The sequence below is a fragment of the Eublepharis macularius genome, chromosome 1 (genome assembly GCF_028583425.1).
Source record: "Eublepharis macularius isolate TG4126 chromosome 1, MPM_Emac_v1.0, whole genome shotgun sequence".
Lineage (NCBI taxonomy): Eukaryota > Metazoa > Chordata > Lepidosauria > Squamata > Eublepharidae > Eublepharis > Eublepharis macularius.
This window is the reverse complement of record NC_072790.1, coordinates 10338297-10362910: the sequence shown is the minus strand read 5'-3', so window position 1 is coordinate 10362910 and position 24614 is coordinate 10338297. Positions and strand designations below refer to the sequence as shown.

Sequence of the window (24614 nt, the reverse complement as noted above, 5' to 3'; positions counted from 1 at the left end):
TTTGGGGGTGGTGCCTGCCTATGGAAGGGCGAATCTGGGAAGGGATTTCTCTGAGAATCTGTGGTATACCATAGTTTGCCCTTTGAAGCAGCTGTTTTCTCTTGGATAACTGATCTCTGTTGTCTGGAAATCAGTTGTAATGCCAGGAGAACTCCAGGCTCCACCTGGAGCTAGGGTTGCCAGCCTCCAGGTGATAGCTGGAGATCTCCCGGAATTACAAGTGATCTCCAGGCAACAGAGATATGTTCCCCTGGAGAAAATGGCTGCTTTGAAGGATGACCTCTATGGAATTATACCCCACTGAAGCCTCTCCCCTCCCCAAAATCCACCTACAAAATCTCCAGGAATTTCCCAACCTGGACCTGGTCACCCTACCTGGAGTCTGGTCACCCTAACTAATGCCACATGGGTCAGAGGGCTATGTTCAGAAGGGGGTGAAGTCTCCCTTTCCTCCCTCTTCTACTAGACCAGAATTGTGAAAAAGCCTCTAAAAATATACAAATCAGATGTGCCTACGTTTCCCAAGCCTTCCATTATGGCGGAGACCTCCCATTGACAACCTTGTTGGCCACTGCCCCTCCACACAGCAATGAGAGAAAAAAAATGTTGTTAACACATGCACTGTGGTGTCATTGGCGGGGGGGGGGGGGACGACGACTTTGAAGCGATGTCATGTTGCTGTAGGCATCGCCAGAATCTCTACAGTTTTACCTGGAGAGATGTGGCATTATTTTCAGTTTCCTGGGAAGTGACATCATAGGAACACAGGGCCTCCCCATGCCCCCCCCTCCCAAGCCTCACTAGATGTATCATTTCTACAAGAGACATCAATAGATTGCACATACCAAGCGTTCATTTTCCCAGCTGCTACAGTCTGGTAGGCCGCATGTTTATCAAAATCAGACAGGCACCAACATTTTTTCAAAATCCATTAATGCAGTGGTCTCCATCAGGACTTTTTTCTGGGAAAAGAGCTGGTGGAACTCAGTGGATTGCCCTCAGAGAAAACGGTCACATGACACACTGTGGAGGGCAATCTAAACTCCCCTCTGTCTGGAGATCAGGGGGCGGGGCCACCAGCCATGTGACCATTTTCAAGAGGTGCCGGAACTCCGTTCCACCACGTTCCAGCTGAAAAAAAGCCCTGGTCTCCATGACCCTTCTGATAAGGGAGGGCACTGGATATATTGAATGGTTTTCATGGCCAATTAGGACTCTCTACCACAGATCCTCTCTTTTACCAATCCTTTCACGCCCTGTAGCTAATATTTTTATGGATGGAACGTATCCTTGGATAAGGTTTTCACAATGCTTAGCCCAACTCTTCTTAGCAATCTGTTCCAACAGACACAGAATACGGATTTTCTACTCTCCTTCATAGCCATAATCAGTATTTTCAGAGGAAGAGAGGAAAGCAACAGAAAGGGTTTAGGGGGCTATGGGGGGAATATTTAGAACTATTCTTTCCCACTACTTCTGATAATACCAGCCAAGAACCAAAAGATCACATTGGGGAGGTTTTCTTGTGGTTTTCTCATTGCAACCCCTCAGATCTGCTCTTGGAGGCTGGGAGTCTCTCTGGAATAAAATCCAAATTAGTGCAGAGTTGTAGTTGGAAAGAAAAATAGATCAACTTTTCCCCTGTGAGTGGAGCCATTTCCCACTTCTGTACAGGGTTGTTTGGCTCCTGGCCACTCATCCAAGCACGAAGTAGGGATGTCTGGCCACATGCTAGAGCAGGAGACCTCCTGGCATCTTGGTGTTTTGTCCAGAGGAGCTTCAGGTGCCAGCAGGAGGAAATGGGGTGTGTGTGTGTGTGTGAAAACGGAACCAGTGTGATGCCACTTCTGGTAAAAACTGGAAGTGACACAATGGAATTTTTTAAAACCCTATCGTAAAACCATAGAGTTTTTGTACGTTCTGGAGCATTCTAATAGCATCACTCTTGGTTTTTAGCGGAAGTGACATCATGGTGCACACAATGCTGGCACACGAGGCCCCGCCCCCCCATTTGTCCCGGGTCTTGCCAGCTGTAGCCTGGCATCCTTTGCATGAACTGGCTTTACTGATGTGGTGGCACTTATCCAAATTTAGGGTGATCTTGTGCAGTGTGTATGTGTATGAGTGTATTAGTTGTCAGTATCATTTTTCTGATAGCAAACATCGATTTTGCATAATAAAGCATAACATGAGAAAAGCCATCAACATCACCGTCTATAAGCACAGGCTTTAAAAAAACGTTGACACTTACTTCAACTGCATTTTGGCATGATCTAAACACGCCAGTCCCTGTGGCATACATTTCAGCCAAATGATAAACTGCGAGGGGTTGTCCATTGTGAGACGCCAAGTAAAAATATCGGAAGGCAAGTTTATAATCTTTTCTTACTCCTGAGCCAGCTGCAATTCAAGTTTAAGTTGGAGCTTTTGAATTCTTATCAAACTGAACAACTGAGATATATAGGTCCCCCCCCCAGTCCCTCCCCCTTTCCTGCTTCCTTCTCCCCTTCACACCCACCTCTGCCCTCCTGTCTTCACCTTTCCCCCTCCCTCCCCAGTAGCCTCTCCCCTATGGCCCAGTCGCATGGTGCGGAACCTCCGGTAACTTGCAAGGGGAATTTCACTTTTCCCTGTATCCCCTTCCCCACACTATTTCCTCTTTCCTTTCTCCTGGCATACGCTCCTTTCCCTACGTCATCCCCTTCTTCAAACCCAGTTATCACCTTATCTTTTATCCGCCCCATCTTCATCTAGATTTATTATTTATTTACTTCATTTATGCACTGCCTTTCTTCATAATAGGGATTCAAAGAGGCTTACATCATTAAAATAAATTAATTTTTTAAAAACAAGTAATCTCTTCTTGAAAGCAACGTGTGGCAGAAGATGTTAAAACAGGCCATTGTGGTAAATGGGAAACTCATCTCTTGGTTGACTCCACCTTTTCTCCCCTGCTGACCCTTTTTCCTGGAACTCCCTCCTGGATCACCCACATAATGCAACATCCTGTTGGCAGCAGAGGGTAGGACCCGAAGCAATGGGCTTAAATTACATGCACAAAGGTACCGGCTAGATATTAGGAAGAACTTTTTCACGGTCAGAGTAGTTCAAAGGTGGAATCAACTGCCTAGGGAGGTGTTGAGCTCCCCCTCACTGGAAGAGGCTGGATGAATATTTGTCAGTGATGCTTTAGGCTCATCCAGCATTGGGCAGAGGGTTGGACTAGAAGGTCTGTATGGCCCCTTCCAACTCTTCTGTGATTCTCCTTGTCTCCATATTATCCTCATTACAACCCTGAGAGGCAAGTTAGGTTGAGAATGTGTGACTAGATCAAAATCTCCCAGTGAGCTTTCATAGCCGAGTGGTGATTCGAACTTGGGTCTCCCAGATCCTACTCTATAACTCTAACTATTACACTGCACTGGCTTTTGTTGGGAGAAGTGGCTGCTGTTGAACAGCTGCAAGCCACCAGGCCTGGGGGAGTCATGTAAATCATGTGGTATCAAGTCACCTGGTGGCTGCTTCTGGGCCTGGCCCCAATGAGTCCTCCCTCAAAGGCCAAAACAGTCCTGGAAACAGCCCTGTCCCCTGCCCCTGCCTTTTACTGACATAAACCGATACTGGAATACTGTCTGAACTGTTACGGCTGCCTAGCAACAGTCACTGACTGAGGCCATCTGGTTAAAGCTACAGGCATTCCTTTTATTGTTTTGGAGTTTTTTAACCCCCTAAATTATTTTTTAGATTTCAGATTTTTCTGCAAACCTGGGACACTTTTTGGTTGTGTAGGAAGCTCTGTTTTGTCTGTTCATGGTTCCAGTCTCTGGCTATAAGTATATACTGATCAGGGCCACAGGGCTATTTGAATATATGATCTTTAAAGGACTATCAGATCCATAACTTACTGTGGTACATGATTCCTAGCTGAAACTGGGCACTGGAAAATCCTTTCTCAGCTGCTTTTTGAAAGTATCTAAAAGCTTCAGTATAATTCTGAAAAGTAAATGATCTTTTAGAAAGTAAAGGTATCATAAAACGAAAGTCTGGTTCTGTGAATTATTGTTATCTCATGAGTCCTTGCCTCTCCAGAAGGAAAAAAATATATACATAAACTTAAGCGCATCAGTTATCCTTTCTGTAGACCTCCACTCAACTTGCTCCCCATTCAAAGTGTTTCCTCCGATCAGTTTTTTTAAAAAATCAATAAAATGTGTACATTGCACCATTAGAAATATGCTAATCCCATCAAATCTTAATATAGCAAAACATTTACAATATATTGAATACATGTGATAGACTATTGACATACAATCTGTTTCAAAAGCACAATATTTTATGTTATATTTCCTGAAATAAATATCACATTCTTTTTCAGTGAGCTATATACCCTGAGAGTTAGATGGTGGAGTGGGCAGTACACCAACAAAATCCCAATTGTGTCTCTCCCAACCTTAGGTACCTCATAGTAATAACATTCAATTTATATACTATCCTTTAGGGCAACTGAACGCCCACTCAGAGCGGGTTACAAAGTGTGTTATTATTATCCTCGCAACAATCACCCTGTGAGGTGGCTGGATGGGGCACCGTGCTAATGGGATGGAGCCTCCCCGCCCACCAGGCCTATGCTGATGTACCACCAGGGGACCCAACTGGGAGAAGTTAATCCCTCCTCTAGCCAAGTCTCAGTGATACCCGCCAGGTGAGGGTACTCATCCAGGATTAAATCCTGGATAGCTGCTGTTTTGCCTGGGATGGACCTGGCATTTGGCACCAGGATTTTGTAGCCTGGCAGGTTGTTGATACGGTTACCAGCATCACTTTGGCTGGAAGAAAAGACAGAAAGGGCAACAGGTCCCTTCTCTTTACTTGGCTTGCTCATCTTCCCTCACCTAACCCATGCCAGGACTCTAATCTGGAGAACCGGGTCTGATTCCCCACTCCTTTGCTTGAAGCCAGCTGGGTGACCTTGGGTCAGTCACAGCTCTCTTGGAGCTTTCTCAGCTCCACCCACCTCACAGGGTGATTGTAACGAGGATAAACATAACACATTTTGTAAACCGCTCTGAGTGGGCATGAAGTTATCCTGAAGAGCGGTATATAAATCGAATGTTGTTATTTATCACCCCTCCCCATTCTGTGCGCCCCAGCAATTCTCTCCCACTAGCTGGCAAAGGAATGGATAAACAGCAAAGGGAAGACACGCCCACAGCTAATACTCACTATACAAAAAGCCAGACCCACCTCTCACCTTGGTTACAGAAAACATAAAACAAACACAGATCAAATCCACTTGGAGCAGGTGCGACTATGGCATATACTGGGATGTCCAGGAAGTTTATTTCTTGTGTAGAGTGATTAATAGATAGATTGATGGTGCGGTGGAGGTTGTGGAAAGTCTGGTGAAATCGCTCAAGGGCTTCTTTGCCATGGGTACAGACAGGGGTCATTTCGTAGAAAAAGAGCTGCAGGAACTCATTAGCATAACTCATTAGCATATGCCACACCCCTTGATCGGGCCGAAATGGCCAGGATTTGGCTGCTGCCGGGGAGGGTGTTCCCCCACCTGGCAGTGGCCCAATCAGGGCCCCATCAGGGCCCAATCAGGGCCCCAATCCAGACTGAGACAGGCCCAAAATGGCTCAAAATGGCTCAACGTTTTGGACTGGATCAGGCCCAAAATGTCCCAGATTGGGTCAGTGCTGGGCAGGGGAGGGGTCCTCCACCAGGCACTGACCCAATCCTGGTGGTTGTGGTCCTGATCCCACCCGGAACAGGCCCCAACCAGGACCAGGTCAGTGCCGGGCAGGAGAGGGTTCTCCTACCCAGCACTGACCCGATCCCGGCCGTTCCAGCCCCGATCTCAGCGGAAATGGGGCCAAAATGGCCCAAAGTGGCCATTTTGGGTCTTTCAGGCCCAGATCAGGGCCAAAATGGCCCAGATCAGGTCGGTGCCAGGTGGGGGAACCTTCTTCTGCTTGGAAGTAGGGTTGCCAGCCTCCAGGTAGTGGCTGGAGATCTCCCAGAATTACAGCTGGTCTCCAGGCCACAGAGATCAGTTCACCTGGAGAAAATGGCTACTTTTGGGGGTGGACTCTATGGAATTATGCCATGCCAAGGTCCTTACCCTCCCCAAATACCACTTTCTCCAGGTTTCTCTAGGCTTCACCCCCCAGATCTCCAGGAATTTCCCAACTTGGAGCTGGCAACCCTACCTGGCAGTGACCCCGTCTGGGCTGTTTTGGCCCTGATCTGGGCCCAAAAGGGCCCCAAAGGGCCAAAAATGGCCCTTTGGGGCCAGAATTGGGGCTGAAAAGACCGGGGCTGGGATGGTGCCAGGTGGGGGAGGCTTCCAAGCTGTCTTCGACCTCGATGGACTTCTTCGTGGAAACAAGGGGGGTCTTGGAGGCAACAGGGGTCTCGGACATGATGATTCGGCAGCACCAGCCTCGGCTGAGGTGTTTTTTGCCTTTTCCAAGTGTTCCGCTGCCTCAAGGGCTCTTTGCCATGACGACTTCAAATGACTGTCTCTTTCTGCTCGAGCTTTTGTAGTGAAGCTCAGGCAGTGTTTTCATGATTGAGTATTGTGCCCTTCCCCCAGACACATCAAGCACAGGGAGTGTCCGTCTGTTTGTCATTTTAGTGTGGCACTTCATGCAGCACTTAATCAGAACCCTCTCAAACATTAATTCAACACCAATCTGTCTCCAAGATAGGAAGAAAATGACTATTTATCTTCCACTTGATTAGCTAGAACCTCTTCCGACAGCAGCAAAAGAGGAACGGAGGGTAGTAGGGGGTGCCCCATCTCCCAAGAAGCTGGTTTGGGCAAGAAAACAGCCGTGCATGCGCAGTGGGAAGCAAGGGCGCCCCCTGATAGAAATTTAAGCTAAAAAACCTCCGGATCGGCAGGCCTGCATGTGCACAGTCCCACGTGGGACTGCACAGGAAGACCGAAGATGAACACAGAACCTTACGTAAGTCTCTTCTCTCTCGTCTGTCTTAAGGGGAAACGTTACCCTCGCACTGAGCTGAGTAAACAGAGCCTGCTCCCATATCCGACATGATTTAAAATCAAAACCGAACGGGCACCTGATTCACATCCACCTGTCTTGGTTACACTGATTAATTCCTCATTCCATACGAGTGAGATCTGCATCAGGCCCAATTAATCAAGCAGCAAGAGCAGCGATCCAGCTCAGCTTCCACACAGTTTCTAAGTCCCTCCGCTCTCAAGGGAATAACAGGACAGCATGCAGACCTTCCGGTGGCAGATCTCCTGGGGACCCTACGGAAGCTACTTTGAGTTCTGTGGTGGAAGAACGGTGGGACCATAAATGGAATAAATACAGTTCAGCCCTTCAGATCCCCCCCAAAAGCCACTCCGAGGGCTGCATCCAGAGGTCGTTGCCTATTGTTCTGTTGTTGCACTACAACAGTCATTTGCAACAGGATTACCCTGTGTGGATGAGACAATCCGGTAGCAAGTTCATATTATAGGGCCACAGCAGTGCAAGCTTCAGTTGGAAGTGGTAACGGAGGGCGCCCCCGGGCGTGCTGCAGTGCGCACGGCACAGGAAGTCTGGGGTCTTTGCTAGCTAGTAGTTGTTTCCACTTCAAACAAGGCTGCAAACTTGAGATCAGGCCCCACGGAACACGGTGGGGGGATACGGTTCTCCATAAACATAGACAGGATTTTATTCCGTCTCCAAAGATACTGCTATGCATTTTTAGCTGAGAGGCAGAGATCATTTAAATAATAAGATTAATTAAATCAATATTTAAGATTAATATCAAGATTAATTAAATCAATAATGAAAAGATAACTGGAAATAAAAGTTTTCTTGTAAATACTACATATTTTTGAACTGTCGTAGGATGTCAACTCACCCTTTACATTTTAAAAAGCTCACATTTTTTCAGGCTACTATTTATAGTACAAAGAAGGGTTAACAACACTTACCACCTGGACACCTCTACCACGAAAATAAAGGAGACCCAGTCCCCATAATCCAATAGGATTGCCCTGAACAAAAAATTGAGAATGTTTCGTTTAGACGCCTGAGTAAGTCACCTTAAGAAAATCCCTGTAATAATTCACATTGATGCCTGTGTGTCTGTGATTAATCTTTTACAAACCAGGTTTCTGCTTTTCTATCCAGAGCAGAAAATAACCTTCACTTTAGCCCTTCCTTTCTTCCTGTTCCAGCGCGCACTGTGTCCTTAGACCCCTGCTTTTCAGTTCATTACTTACTGTGTCCATTTCCTTTTGCCTCCTGCTTGTACATGTTAGCAGGGTTGCACAGTATGCAGAGACGCATGCAGGTATAAGCTTACGCGGCAGAGTGCACAGGTGGAAAGGAAAAAAATTCACACTCAGAGCTTGGTTAAGCTTTAGAAAAGAAACACTAGTCCATTTATTACTGGAACTCCACTGCAAATACAAAAGGATAAAGATAGGATCCTTGCTAATCTAGGATGCCCGTGGATGGCAGGATGGCATGTCCTGCACCCTTGGCGTTAAGATGCAGAAGGAGGACAAAGAGAGAAAAGTGCGGTGCCAGAGGGAAAGAAGTCAGTCCCTGAGAACACAGTCTACACATCAAAGGAGTAATTCCAGGATAGTAGGCAGGAAGGATGGACAGACCCTTGACTTCTCCATTTTTCGAACGCTCATAGTCCCTCTTTGAAACCTGAGAAAAGGACAGTGTAGCAGTCCTTCTCTTCTCACAGTACAGGCCAAAGAGGCAGGATTAGTTTATTGGGCATGCTGAAGATTGTGGATTTATTTACCGCAATTGTTTATCCTGCTCCAAGGCACTGCCCCATTGACTTGTCACCATGGTTACCAGCTGTTTTTCCTCTCAAGAAACAAGTGGCTGGCTCAAGGTCAGTCCCTGGCACCCCGCCCTTCAGACCTTTGCGACTGGCGCCCAGGGCCTGGGGCCCAAGCAGCTGAGGCACTGGTAGCATTGCTGGGGCCAGCACAGCAGAAGGGGGCAGCAGGCATAGCTTGCGGCTGGCAGCCCCTCCTAGGCCTGCATGGCCACCAGCCAAGTTCAAGGGAAATCCACCCGATGCTGCCGGTGCCACTGGGACTTTTCTAGCGGCAAGCGTGTCCAGCCAAGTACGTCCACTCCCCATCTTGGCCAGCACACCAGAATCTTCTCAGGAAGGTTTGGCTTTTTCTGGGCCAAAAAAGGTTGCGTGCTTCTGAGCTAAAGTTATGGTGCAACAGACCGAGAGAGAAGAAACCCGTCTTGAAGGGAAAGTGTGCACCCTCAGCCGGCCCTCCACCATCCTGCTGGTTGTCGTTGCTGGGGGTCTTCAGGTCAGCCAGGGAAAGGGGCTGCACGACCTTGTTCCTTCTCCTGACTGAGGCAACCAGCAGCTCCACAACTACCTCCCAAACACCATCACCAGCCCTCACGGGATCTCACTTACATTGGGGCTTCCTTGTCTCACCCTCAAGCTTCCCTCCAGTCCCACCCTGGCCTCCCTGAATGGCCCTGTCCTCAGCTGGAAGGGCCACCTCAACCTTTGAGCCCTCTTGGCTCCTTCTCTTCCAGCTCATCCAGGGCCGGTTTGCCCACCCACTCCCTGGCCAGGCCACCTAGGCCCCACCTCTGGCCGGCCTGCTGTTCTGGGGCCTGTTCCCTCCAGGCTTCAGCTGCTGGAAACTGTCTGCTGGCCAGGCTGTTCCTAGGCCATGCTTGCTGCCTTCCTCAAGAGGATGAAAGTCTGCCCTGGGTCCCAATGCTGCTGCAGGCGTGTAGGGCTTGCTTTCTCTAGGTCCGGGCTGATGGAGACCTCCTTGACCTCACCCACTGCCCTCCTTGGGAAGAAGGAAGGTTGCCCCAGGACCCAGGGCTACTGCAGGTGGGGGGTGAGTGGGGCACAGCCTGGGGTGAGCGGCGCAGAAAAGTGACGGTGAAGAGTGCCCTCAAGTCCTAGATGATTTATGGCAACCCCTGGTGGGATTTTCATGGCAAGAGACTATCAGAGGTGGTTTGCCATGGCCTGACTCTGCAACCCTCGTCTTCATTGGAGGTCTCCCATCCAATTGCTAGCCAAAGTACTGAGGCAAAAAAGGGCATATTAGAAAAGGAGCTCCAAAGAAACTTTTTAAGGGCATGGGGGATAACAACAATAACAACATTCGATTTATATACCGCCCTTCAGGACAACTTAATGCCCACTCAGAGCGGTTTACAAAGTATGCCATTATTATCCCCACAACAAAACACCCTGTGAGGTGGGTGGGGATGAGAGAGCTCCAGAGAGAGCTGTGACTAGCCCAAGGTCACCCAGCTGGCTTCAAGCGGAGAAGCGGGGAATCAGACCCGATTCTCCAGATTAGAGTCCTGCGCTCCTAACCACTACACCAAACTGGCTCTACTTGGTGAGAGCCAGTGCACAGGCTGAGCAAGGAAGGAGGGGTGTGTGCTATGCTAAGAGACAGAAGGAAATGCAGGCAGTGAGATCAATATCATGCCCTGAGGAAACAGCTCAGTTGGAGTAGGAAGAACTCCGGCATGGGGGGGATCAATGACATCACTTCTGGCACAGCCCAGAACTGATGACATTACATAGAGGGTGATGCTCTAGTATTCTCCTAAAACTGTGCTACCATGTTGCTCAGTGTGATGACATCAATTCCAGGAAGTGACATCATAGCATCACTGGCGAGGCCGATCAGCCCCCCAATTTTTCCACCGTTTTCCCCACACCAGCCTGCAGGAGGCAGGAGACCAGGCTGCCCTGGATGACAGAGAGATGCGTTTTTGAAAACGGAGGAGCTGAGGAGAGTATAAGACTAGAACAAAACTGCACTCAAGGCCTAGGAATAAGACAGGCTGTAAACATTTGATGTTGAAAGGCCAAAAGCGGGGCGAGTGAGTATCGTAATTTCACATGCTGATTTGAATGAACCAGCCAGTTCTTCAGCCACCAGCATGTGGCAGTACCAGATTTCTGCACAGGATGGTGTGTTAAAAAGAGAGTGTTGCACTATAAACATTTTGTAATTACTTTTGTCATGTCAAACATAAATTGAAACATTACGTGGAACATTAGGTGAACATGGAGGACACAGTGAGTGGTTCCGCACACGTTGGATAATGCACTTCCAATCCTCTTTATAGATCATTTGGAATGGATTTTTTCGTGTGCGGAACAAAAAATCCACCTCAAACGATTGATAAAGTGCATTGAAAGTGCATTATCCAACGTGTGCAGAATCAGCCAGTGAAAACTATATGTGTATGACTGCAATTAAATGTTGTGTAATGGAAACATCTAAAAGGAAAACTGCTCTTCCACTGTGTTTTAATTATATTCCCATGGTCAATAAAAGGAGCACCAAGAACTAGAGTAAAACAAAATCAGAATTAACTTCCAATTTCTATCAATTCTTCTGCAAGAAAGAAAGAAAGAAAGAAAGAAAGAAAGAAAGAAAGAAAGAAAGAAAGAAAGAAAGAAAGAAAGAAAGAAAGAAAGAAAGAAAGAAAGAAAGAAAGAAAGAAAGAAAGAAAGAAAGAAAGAAAGAAAGAAAGAGAAAACACTCCCAAATTCAAACGTTTTAGCAGTGTATTCACAGACAGGGTGAGAGGAGAAGGCTGACCAACCGAGGGTTTTTAAGTAATGGTATGCATAAGTATTGTATAAGATGACTACTTAGCTATATTACATGAAAATTACAGTAGTTTACTCAGAGTAATAATTGTGTATTATACAAGTAAAACGTATCATTAGAAGACAGAAAATGCTCACAATACCTTATCTGCTGCAATTTTGAAATATCTCAAGGCAGTGGCGTTATCCTGAGACACTGCAGCACTTCCTTCTAAATACATCTAAATTGTAATAGAAAGAGGAATTTTCTTTAGGTAATACAACAGATACAGCTAGGGGAAATGTTTGTTTACGTATTTCTATCCCACCTTTCTGGCACTTATCTCTAAAGAGGCTCGCATCGGTAGAGACAAGCGCTGCTCAAGTGGGAAAAAATGGCAAACTGAAAAAGACAACATAACAGGAGGGGAGGGGAGGGGAGCAACAGCTGTGATGCAGAGAGAGCAGTTTGACAACACAGGAGCATAGCGAGTGTTGTGGTGGACGAGCTCCTGATTTTCTCTTACCAGTGCAGCCGCCCAGTGGTCCGCGGGTCCCTGACCAGTGGCAGAGGCCAGAGTGTCTTTTCCCTCAGCTTCTCCGTCCCACCTTTCCCTATAGCTTTTTTTTTTCTCACCTAGGGTAACGGCAGCTGGTCCACCGTGTGCTCTTTGCTTTTTTGTCATGTGCTTATGTGCCTGCGCTCACAAAATACGTCTGTTTAGCATTAACATGTAGAAGCTAAATACTCAAACAAATCCTGCGTTGGTTTCCGAAAGAGATGTCCGCAAGGGAATCAATGGGTAATAGCAGTGGAATTAATATCTTTTAACTATTATTTAACTTGCCTATTTCTTACATTTTGTTCAGCACTAGGGAGGGACAGTCAGGTCACATGCCAAGGTCAAAAGTTTTAAAAATATTTAGAAGTGGGTTTAGCACTGGGTTTCCAAAATTACAAACTGTCTCAACAGAAGAAGTTCAGTCCAGTCAAGCAACCCAGCTAATTGGCAGGCAGTGGGCTGTTAAAGGGGCAATCACTGCCAAGCAACTAACCAGTAGCCATTGCCCGGAAGGTACTGTGCATGTTGCTGCCTGGGTGAGTCGATGTATCCTCAAGATTCCTTTGGGGTCAGGGAGCCCTGAGGTCCCTTGGGTCCCCAACAGGTTTCCAGTCAGAAGCCTCACTGTGTTCCACAGGGCTCACTCCCAGGTAAGTGTGCCCACAATTGCAGCCATCCTCATGCTTTGAGAACTGTCCATCTGTTTATGAAATGTCACTTCACATAGCAATAGGAAGGGCTTTTTTTCAGCTGGAACGCGGTGGAACGGAGTTCCGGAACCTCTTGAAGATGGTCACATGGCTGGTGGCCCCGCCCCCTGATCTCCAGACAGAGGGGAGTTTAGCTCAGCGGCGCGGAGGGCAATCTCAACTCCCCTCTGTCTGGAGATCAGGGGGCGGGGCCACCAGCCATGTGACCATTTTCTCCGAGGGCAACCCACTGAGTTCCACCACCTCTTTTCCCAGAAAAAAGCCCTGGCAATAGGCATATTTTGATTGCAGAGAGACAGGACAGTCAATGTCTCCATGACATGGCAGAGCAATCTGAGAGCAAAGCTGTGGTTATAGGGCATGGGTGAGAGCTGGTGTGCCAGGTGTCCTTGGTTCTGACCCCTTCTTTAACAGTAAATGCGGGACGTATTTGTGTCTGAGACTGGCTTCAGTACACCAAAGCTTAACTGTCCTGGGAAGTAGAGGTATTACAACAGAGCATGGGATAGAGTTCTTAAACTATTAAATTAATCCCAAGAAGCAAATATAGGTACCTTTCCCAAGAATGCCATACCATTTGCATCGCCTGCATTTGCTGCCTTTAGGAAATAGTAGAAGGCTTTCTGAAGAAAAGTAGCAAACAAAAAAAAGTTACAATTTACTTAACATTTCCCCAAATACAGAAGTAAAAGCTGCAAGCAACTTTTAATGAAGGCACACGTGTCCCATCAGATCGACCGGTACAACGCACTCCTATTCAAGCGGATGCATTTACAGCCTGCTTTTTCAAAATATTTGTACAGGTGTATGCTGACCACTTCTCGTGTTATTTTTTTAAAGCCAAGGTGCACCCATAATTCAATAGATGGAGAACATTACAACTTACCTGTATTCAAACATATGGCATATAGACAATAACTGTGGATGGACTTATTTTTAGATATTTGGAAAACTTTTACGGATGCTTCTGTGTAGATTTCTCACTATTTTGTCATATGCTTATTTCTATTGCATATGAGGCTTATTTTTTATTTCTTTTTTTTCAAATAAAATGTTTTTAAAAAAGCAAGGGTGCACTCAGCAGAATACATGGGAAAGCAATGTGACAGACAAAATACACAAATATTTAACAGAAGCTCTATCAGTATTGTTCTGGACATAAAAACAGGTGCTCTGGGTTGGATCCTGACTCAATTTCCCACTAATGGAAGGGATGTTGTAACTTCTGCCAATTTCCCCTTCTTGCTGCAGACCTCAATATGCCCTTCACACCATCCATTCCTAGGACTCCCTTGTCCCCGAGAAGCAGCATTTTGGAAATATCAGTGGGCTGCAATGGGAGGAGGGAAGGCAGAAAAGGTCTGCCCAGTGATGGAACTTCCTTCCAGAAATGGAAAATGTAGATGTTTTCACCTGCACATTTCCCTGAATATTTAACCAGTGAGGATCGGATCCGCTAGTGGATCTGCTAGGATCGGATCCACTTTGACCGTCTGTAATTCCGCACTTGAGGGAGTTGAACCAAAGTGCCGTCTGTTTATTTTTTTCTGCCCTAGAAAAATGCCCCATTTCTGCTGTAGGCTTTCTGTTTTATCTGTTAATTGGCTGAAGAAACATCAATTTCATTAGTTGATCAGCTGAAAAAACTTGCTTTTGGGGGGGGGGGGGGCTTTTTTAGGGCACCAATGTTGCAACATTGTTAAAAAAAACATTTAATGCCAAAAAAGAATGGACTAAAAACTACAGGAAACACAGAGAGAAACTTTAAAACATCAAGCTGGATTCAGGGCTCTCGGCAGTTTTTGTGTTGGCTGTACTGCTGTACAGTTTTTGTGTTGGCAGGAGGGGTTGGATTTTTGTTAAGGTACCAGTGTTACAACATTGCTGAGGTGGGGGTTAATTAAACATGCCGGGGGGGGGGTGGATTGGTTGCTATTCACAGGGGGATAAAGGGGAGGGCAAAAGGCAGAGCCAGGAACAGGCATCACACCGAAGAAAGCATTCTGCACTTCAAAAAAGCTGCAGTTTGACTTCACTGGAAAAAATAAAAGGCATTGGGGGATATGCATGGGGAGAAAAGCTCCAGAAAAGCCAGGGGAAGATCGATTCTTTGGCAGATGCAGCCTTTCTCTGTGCAGAATGCAAAAAAGTCCGGGAAACAATTTGGAGACTAGGAGCCAAGCTACAAGTGACGAATTACACTTGCCTGGCGAGTGAACAGACTCACGTGTATTCCTCCCTGTTCACTTGCCATTCACTTACGCTCCGCTTGATGAAGTGGAGAGCAAGTGAATGGCAAGTGAACAGGGAGGAATACACGTGAGTCTGTTCACTCGCCAGGCAAGTGTAATTCGTCACTTGTAGCTTGGCTCTGAATCAGGGTATTTCGACTGTGAGTGCAGAACTCTGGGGGGGAAATCGATGCAGTATGGGGTGAAAACTGATGAAAAAGCCTCATGTGGAAAAGACTTTAGCCTCTGGATCCAAACAAGAATGTTTCCCTGCATTTTCAGATTTGGATGTGTCATGTCAAAGAACACGGCTTGGATAAAAAGAAGGACTCAATGAGCTCTGCCTGCTCATAGGCGCTTTGGCGTTGAGTTCTTTTGAAAAGTAAATCCGCTTGTCCCCCAGCCCATTTACACATGCCACATGGCAAAGGTATTGCATGGAAGACTGCTGATAAATGGCAAAAATCCCACTGGATGAGTGCAAGACTTTGGGTTCATCTTGAGTAGCTTTTGGGATCCTGAACTATCAACAGGGTTTCTGCAAAAAGAAGATTTGCCTCACTTTAGGAATTCTTCAGAGGTTCTCAGAACTGGGCCTATTTTAAAAATGAGTGTATTTTATTCAGTATAGATTTTAATTTACTTTAGAAATATGGGCATTCAGAATAATTTAGAAATTATTCAGAAGGACTTTCTCACACAAACAATAGAGCTATGCTGTAAGGAAACGGCTAAGAGAGATGCATTGGTATATAGAGATTGTAGGCTATACTACTGTATACTGTCTGTTGCTGTCAGTATGCTCCTACTGGATAGTTCTGCATTGTTTAATATGTGATATCAATCAACTTATGTTTTGTTTCAGCATCATTTTTAGCTCTGTATTAGAATTCTGCTTGTTTTCAAATTTCTGTTATCCTTACACTATTGCATTGTTTCATTGAATGTCCCAGCTGTGGATCATATATCTTATACTAAATAATAATCCACTTGAGTCTCAGTGATAAAAGCAGACTCTAAATAATGTCAATAAATAAACAAGGCTAAGGATGTGTTCCAGAATGGTGTCAGTGTGCGCCTCGCCATTTCACTCTTAGATAAAGCTTTTCAAAAGCTGCTGTACGGGACCCCAATTAGCTGCTGAAGAAATTCAAAAAAGCCATCTGGGTATCTGGTGGATGAAAGTTCTAAAGGGGAAAGCAGGAAAATACGCCACGCACGCACACACTGCCAGCCTTTCCCTTCAAAGTAACTCGAGAGTGCCAGCCTTCCCCCCACTGCTTTTGCAACTTACAGGAATATAAAGAGCCATTTCGGTCATCTCTAGGGGCAGATTCTAAAAAGGGAGATGCACCCAGTGTCCCCTGGCAGCACCCGCCTGTGACCTTTAGCAAATTTATTTAGAAACAGCTTACTGAAATAAGCAAAACAACAACATGAATCTTCAAGATATATCTGAGTATACTTGCAGCATGATCTCTTTCAAGACCTTTTCTTCCCAAAAGATGCAGTTGTCCAAGGTATACCTGTAAGTAATTTTAAAATGAGTGTTTTGTGGTTTTGTTAATCAAAAGTTAAAAAAGATCTGGACAATTACTTCATGGGCAGAGAATCAGATATTTAAAGTATCACGTGTTTGGTAAATGTATTTTCAAAACAATACAATACAACCTTGCTAAAGAATTTTGTGTAAACCAAATACATTATGCTGTTGGCACCAGTAAGAGTAACATGTGCGTATGGCTGTACACAAACATCCAATAAGTGAGATTTGGAGCTGCTCTGGAAGTGCTCCGTTCTAGCCGAAGGTGCTTAACCCTCCCCCCCCCATCCCGGCAAAGGGCTGGGAAAAAAACAGGTTCTGACAGTTTGCAGAGCCAGCTGTGCATAATACTTATTTTCTGGGGACTGAGCTGTCAAAATTTCTCTTCCCATCCTTGGAGCAGTTTTGCAACTTATTTAACATTTATTTGCTTTTTTATCTTTAATAAGGGATGAAGGCACACTGAACTGATCAACAGCGTGGTCCTAAGGAGAGTTACACACTTCCACTGAAGTCAGCTCTGCTTACAGTCGCCCTGTAAATCTACACACAATGCTTTACAAATAGAAGGAAAAAATGAGAGCCTCCGAGAAGCGCGTGGGACTTGGGGGGCAAAACTGAATGTAATTAGTATCAGATTTACTGGCAAGTAAACAGTGAATTAAAATCTGATGGGGGGGGGGAGAAGAGGCTTCCCACGTAAGAAAATCCTCCTCACTGCTATTATTACTGTGTGCCTGAGTGTTGCCAACACCAGCTTGAGAAATTCCTGGAGATTTGGGGTTGGAGCCTGGAGAGGGCAGAGTTTAGGGGGAGGAGGGAGCCCAGCGTGGCTGTGATGCCTTAAGGTCCACTCTCCAAAGAAACCAGGGGAACTGACCCCTGCCGTTAGGAGACCAGCTGTGATTGTAGGAGCTCTGCAGGCCCCACCTGGAGGTTGGGAACCCTAATGTATATTTATAAGCAGGACACATTGTTAGTTGACAACATTCAAATATAGAAGAAGGGACAGTCCAGCAACTAATACAGTATTGTTACCAGAAACATTTGGACAGGGATTCCATTCTACTAGAGCATCGTGTATGCTTGTTGATTTGGCTGTTGAAAATCCTGGCCCTGCAGTCAGATATACGCATTCAAACCAGTTTGTTTGGTTTGGCTTAAAGATTGGATGTCATTGGAGAACTGTAAGCTACTAACTTTGGAAGGCTATAAAAAACTGTTTGGATGGCATGCCTACTTGTGGCATGATAAATTGAAAGCTGATTCTATGTTTCTACACCATTATGTCAGAAGAAGTCTCTTCACAATCTGGAAAAAATACAAAAGTTATTTGGGTGAGGGTATCCCCTCGTGGGTAGTACCATTTAAACTATTGACCCGAGAGCTATTTATAATAGAGATCAATGCCTGTCCTATAAAAAGATTCTTATCCAGGAGCAAAATATGACAAGAATTAAAACAGAAGAAGAGTTAGCTTTTTGCTATGGATGGTTTCAATATAGGCAGATAAAGGACTTATATAACTCGGATCGTTCAAAAGATGGAATTAAATGGAAAGATTCAGAATTGGAAGAAGTTATACTACAAGAAAGTAAGAAGAAAATTTCAAAAATTTATAAAATACTCTTGAAGTGGTATACAGAGGATGAAGCTGTTAAAGTCCAGATGGTGAAGTGGGCTATAAATTGTCAAAGAGACATAACAATGGAGGCATGGGAATATTTGTGGAAAAATACACTGAAGATTTCAACTTGTACCAGTATCAAGGAAAATGTTTTCAAGATGATATATAGGTGGTATTTGACACCAAAAAAATAGCCTATGGAAATGCTAAGATGTCTGATAAGTGTTGGAAATGTAAAAGTCATGAAGGATCATTGTATCATATGTGGTGGACTTGTGAGGTCGCTAGGCAGTACTGGGGAGATATTTTAGAAGCGATAAATGAGATTTTGCAGATTTCAATAATAAAGTACCCAGAACTCCTGCTACTGAACTTAAATATGGAAGATGTTCCTACGCAATACAGAACATAGTTATTTTATATGACAACAGTGGCAAGAATTCTATATGCGCAGAAATGGAAAGTGCAAGAAATACCATCTATTGGAGAGTGGATACAAAAGTTGCTGTACATGGCGGAAATGGGCAAAATGACAAGAAGGCTGAGAGACCAGAACTCTGAAGAATTTTTCAAGGACTGGGGGAGATTGAAGGAGTATTTGGAGAAAAAGTGGGACGTAAAGGGGAAATTATGGCAATTTGTAAGTTATTAAATGGGGAAACTACTACGGATAGGGATCTTTACCATTCAAAGTGAAGTTTTAATTATAGTTTAGTTTAAATTTTGAATAGATTTGATTTTAATGGATATCATTTAGTTTATTAACAAAATAGGAGATAATAATATATAGAGGGAATAGATAAGTAAGATATAGAATAAGATATGGGTTGGAAAGCTGTTGGAAGTCTATGAAAAAGAGGGGAGGGAAAGGGTGGGGGAAAAGTGATATTTAGGTTTTTAACTGAAAATTATATTTGTAATCTGTACTCACCTAATAAAAAAATTTTTTTATAAAGATATACGCATTCAAACTCTTGTGTCCAGTAGCAACTGAAGGGTATTTTGACTTCATCCCACAAGATGCTTTCTCTCCTTACATCTATCCTACTTTCCCAGCACACATACACCTCTACACATAATCCAGAGGAGTTAGCCATGTTCGTCTGTAGTTGCAAAATAGTAAAGAGTCCAGTAGCACTTTTAAGACTAACCAACTTTATTGTAGCATAAGCTTTCGAGAACCACAGCTCTCTTCGTCAGACACATAATCCAGTCATTGCAAATAGAAGTCAATGTACCTTACCTGTATTTGGGTGTCTCCTCTTTCAGCCAAAAATCTGTAGTACTGATATACATCCCAGTCCAAGAATTCGGTATTAAAACTCTGGTTTTCAGGCCTTTCCATTAGTCTCACTTTTTCTACTGGCATGTCTTCATTTTCTTCTAATTGTTTAGCAACTATGAATAAAAAGTACCAAACTACATCAATGGAACTAGTGTTGTATATAACAAAGAGCTTGTTCTGCTGAGCAGAGAATGATTTGTCACTGCACCAAATATTACAAAGGCTGTAGACTTGGTAGAATCTAAATGGAAAACCCTGAGCAGTAACCTGTGTTTTGAAGGCGAATTTATTAGATGACAGGAGCTCTACACTGGTGCCTAAATAATAATGTTTTATAATAATGTTTACTAATGTGGTGTGAGAATCTTTGCATATTGTCTTTATTTACTTATTTGGAAAATTGGTAGGCTGCCTCTTGAAGAGACGTGCTCAAGGCATCTTACAACTAAAACACTGCCATTAAAAACTAGCCAATAGAAATAGCTGAAGCCGTTAGAAAACAAGCCAGAGCCTAAAAACAGGATAAAACAAACACTGAGGAGCCTAAAATGATATTGCTAAAACAGTCCTCAGGCCAGGAACAGAACATAAAACAGCTAAAAGAGATAAAATCCCTTAGTTAAAAGCCAAGTGAAAAATGAACGTTTTGGCCTGGTGCTTAAAATAAAGTAGGTGCCAGGAGAGGCCCAAGGAGGAGGGCATTCCAAAAGTGTAGTGCCACCACTGAAAAAGCCCCGTCTCTGGTCACCACCTGCCTCGCCTCTGCAGTCAGGGGCACACAGAACAGCATTCAGAAGAGGGTCTTAACTGGTGGGGCAGACAATAGAGGATGAGGTGCTCCTTCCAGTAAGAAATATGGGGGAAACGCTAATATGAGTACTTCAATCATTTTAAACCAGGGCAAAGTACAATATTTAAAGATCAGTATCTGAAATGTGCAACTTTACTGTTGTGAATACATGCTACCTCTCAATTCCTTGATTCTGAGCCAGTACTGTTAACCCTGGAGCAGGGGTCATTTCGTCGAAAAAGAGCTGGAGGAACTCATTAGCATAACTCATTAGCATATGCCACGTCCCTTGACATCACCTATCCTGGCTGTTTTGGACCCAGTCCTGGCCATTCAGGTCCGAAATTGGGCCCAAAATGGCAAAAGGGGCTGAAAATGGCCCAAAAGGGGCCCAAAATGGTGAGGATCAGGCCGCTGCTGCATGGCAGAGTGATCCACCACCCGTCAGAGGACCGATCTGGGCCGTTTCAGCCCCAATCCAGGCTGAAACGGGCCCAAAATGGCCAAGAGTCAGGTGGGCGGGGCCACCTGACATGTGACCTCTTTGGGGAACTGCCAAAACTGCGTTCCTGCTCATTCCCCCTCAAAATGAGCCCTGCCCTGGAGGAAAATACTCATGAGGGTTAGAATCAGGGCAGCAGATAAACAAAATGGTATGTGGTTGTTGGTGGTTGTTGGGGGTTTTCCGGGCTGTATTGCCGTGGTCTTGGCATTGTAGTTCCTGACGTTTCGCCAGCAGCTGTGGCTGGCATCTTCAGAGGTGTAGCACCAAAAGACAGCGATCTCTCAGTGTCACAGTGTGGAAAAGATGTGTAAAATGGTATGTGATCTGAAAGTGGCCGCCGTAGGCAAGTGGAAGGAGAGGACTCCACCTCTCCTTCTTACAGCAGTTGGGTGCAGTGGTTAAGAGCGCAGACTCTAATCTGGAGAACTGGGTTTGATTCCCCAGTCCTCCACTTGAAGCCAGCTGGGTGACCCTGGGTCAGTCACAGCTTCTCAGAGCTCTCTCAGCCCCACCCACCTCACAGGGTGTTTTGTTGTGGGGATAATAACAACATGCTTTGTAAACTGCTCTGAGTGGGTGTTAAGTTGTCCTGAAGGGCGGTATATAAATCAAATGTTGTTGTTGTTATAACATCCACAGAACTCAGGGCTTTCTTATCACCTGATGAAGGAAAATGGAAGAAGATGGAAAGGACTAGTTCTTGGTTAAGGTGGAAATATGACATCACCTTAGGCCATTTTCACATATCTATACCCCTCCACAAAATTCTGCAAAACTCACAGAACGATGGCGTCTTCACGGTGCAATTTCCCATCATGATCCCATTTCATGGCACAATTTCTGATGTCATCGTGCCACGGAACGGAGTCAAGATGGGAAATTGCACCATGAAGACCCTGTCATTCTGTGAGTTTTGTGCAATTTCACAGAGGGTTACAGATATGTGAAAATGGCCTTAGTCAAACAAGAGATATCTGATTGTAAGTCTACCTTGTCCTTATGGAAACAGATGTGAGTAGGGTCAGGTCTCAACGCACAAAGTTCAGATGCCATCCTGGCAAAACAAGGTGCTGTTTGGAATGCCACTCTGGAAGTAAGCAAGCATAGATCACAGGTAGCAATTGGTTCAAAGGGCTTGCTCATAAACCATGAAAACAGGTCAATGGAGATGGACCAGGCTGCTAGGGTAGGAAGGGGCAGGACCAGTGGTAGGGTCACCATGACGTAGAGGTTGACACCCCTGAGACTGAAGATGAGGAAAGACTGACATCTTTTCTGGAGGATGGTAAAGTACCAAGAATAGAGGCCCCTCAGAGGGCAAGACGTGGGTTCTGTCACATCTTTCGGCAGGAGGGAGTCAATCTCCTGACACAGAATGGGGGTAGATGGGATAGATAGAAACACTTGCGGGGAGGTGCGGGGCAGGCCACTCTGCTTGGATTCCTTCTCAGGCAGAGAAATGGTGAGGGAGAAGAGGCACAGATGAAGGAAAAAAGTTGAATGAGTAGTCAAAAGCATCACTACGGCCCCAAAGAAGGCTTAGGCTGGTAAGGTGGTTGTGATCCGGATGAATATGAGGACTTTGGCGGGGACCAGCTGGCTGGGGAACAAGGTTTCTTGGAAGATTCCACAGACTGGAACCACTGTCATAGTTTCTCCGGCCTGATCGTGGGTGCAGAGATGCCACAGACTGGGCTGCGAATTTTAACTTCTGTAGCCTTTCCTAAGAGCTGTCCACATTTCCTACATAACAGGACCTTCCCCTTGAAGGCTAAATAAGTCTTCTATGCATGTTCTTGTTGCTGAAAGCTTTTCCCAAAGAAAATGCCGGTATTTGGCAATGCCTGCTAATTGGCCACCTTGAGCATAATTACTCCCAAAATACAGATTGTGCATTCAAAGGAGTCAGTGAACCCATTTTTCCTATCCACTGCAGCCATGTGGAATTGGCTCTCTCTTTCCCTGTGTTGCCTCCACTGCTACAGAGTTTGCCTTCAGGTATAATAAAATTGCAACCTTTTCTTGGATTTTATAGATTCCCCACCTCCACTGATGTTGGTGCTGTTGCAAAAAGGGTTTGTCCAAGATTCCTTGGCCAATTGGCCAAATCTAGTACAGCAGGCAAAAGAAGAAAGGCGACAGAGTGGATCTGATTGTGTTTGAGGCTGGTGTATAATCCCGGTACCCGAAGCAGCCGCCAGATTCTCAGGTGGAGTGTCAGGGCCACGGCCCCTGCCGTAAGCCAAGCTTCATGGTCAGCCCCTGCTGAGCTTCAGACTTAGTGCTGGGGTTTGATATTCATTGGCATGCTGTGTAAAATCCTGTGTGTAACATTTCCTGTTAGCAGACACTGTTTCTTCTCTGCAAGCAGGCAGAGGAACTATGTTGAACTTTTACCAAGAAAAGAACCGTTGCCATAGATACATAGATACATAACCTTGCATTCCAGTAGGTATCTATTGTCTCTAAATTCCTTCCTGTATTGCTGTAGATAGAAGAGGGGACTGGGAAGGGGGAAAGGAGCTGAGCTTAAATGTTGGGTATTGAGAACCAGTTTTTATTCCTAACAAAGAACGTTTTGGGATGCTGAACTGGGGACCATCAAAAAATCTAACTCACGAAGTCTTGGACTCTTGTAATGAAGTTATTGAGATTCAACTAGCAGGTCCTTACATGGAGAAAGACTTTTAGAATTCAAAACCAGAATTCTTGGAGACGAATGGGTTGCTTTTTCAGCCTCAGAATCTGACTCCAACGACTGGTGCAGGGAATGAAGATTTTGAGGACAATGGGGAAGAGCTGGTGGGAGGGGGGGGGGCCGAACAGGAAGGCAGGCTTCAGTAAAAGGTCAGAGACAGAAAGCTGGTCTGTAGTGTCTGAGTCCAAAGCGCTCTTTCAAAACAGCCCATAACCTGAACTGACAATTCTCTCTTGCACGTTCAGCGAACTTCAGGCAGCGGGAGGAATTATTGACTTTATGGTGCTGCTGAACTAACCTATGTTCTGAAGGGGAATTTGCTATATGACGGCAGCTTTATATTAGTGCCAAAAGAATAGGTGCGTGCAAACAGCAGTAGACTGAGGTGGGGGAACTTTTCTCCCAAATCCAAATACAGCATTTGTCCCTGCAATTAACAGTGCTATAAAGGAAGATTCTTGGTCCTCTCAGAGGTTTAAGATGTTGTTTCTGGCACTAGAACCCCTATATTTTACATATAAACTGTGACATCTCACTGTGAGAGTGAACCATTTAAGTCCAACTACCACTAACTTTTAAGTAAGTTGCTTGTGATCACAAAGACAAAAATTTATTCCCTTCTTCTCATCAGATTTTCAAAATACCCTGTGCAAGGGAGAACTGCTTCTTTATGCACTTGTGACTGGATTTCAGGACTTCTCGACATGCTGTCAGGTTCCTGGGGACGAGTGCTTTTGCATAGTTTGAATGTGGGACAAATATTAACCTTTAACTATTTCAGGGCAAGGCCCAATACGTAACCACTTACTGAAATGTGCAACTTTCCTGTAGTTGATAAGAGCTGCCTCGCAGTTCATTGGAACATTGATTCCTAGCCAGAACCGATAACCCTGGGGGGGAAAAATACTCGTGATGATTTAAATTTAGATAATACAGGGATATAGAACTGGAAATAGACAAAATTGTGTTTTACGAACCAAGATAATCTGGGAGATCGGGTCTCCTCCAATACTTGCAAAAGTGTAGTATACAAGTGCCTAGGGGAAAGT

General features: G+C 45.1%; 1 protein-coding gene across 1 annotated transcript in view; it reads right to left on the bottom strand.

Moving 5' to 3' along the window:
• Positions 1–24614, bottom strand: part of SEL1L2 (SEL1L2 adaptor subunit of ERAD E3 ubiquitin ligase) — a 99601-nt gene that overhangs the window by 9735 nt on the left and 65252 nt on the right. Inside the window, exons 7-15 of the mRNA XM_054998757.1 lie at positions 24543–24602; positions 24374–24455; positions 19531–19685; positions 16587–16643; positions 13441–13509; positions 11778–11855; positions 7964–8026; positions 3906–3993; positions 2252–2400 (exon numbers count right to left, since the gene is read on the bottom strand). Coding sequence (XP_054854732.1) covers positions 2252–2400; positions 3906–3993; positions 7964–8026; positions 11778–11855; positions 13441–13509; positions 16587–16643; positions 19531–19685; positions 24374–24455; positions 24543–24602 — 801 coding nt within the window. The remainder of the gene's footprint in view (positions 1–2251; positions 2401–3905; positions 3994–7963; positions 8027–11777; positions 11856–13440; positions 13510–16586; positions 16644–19530; positions 19686–24373; positions 24456–24542; positions 24603–24614) is intronic.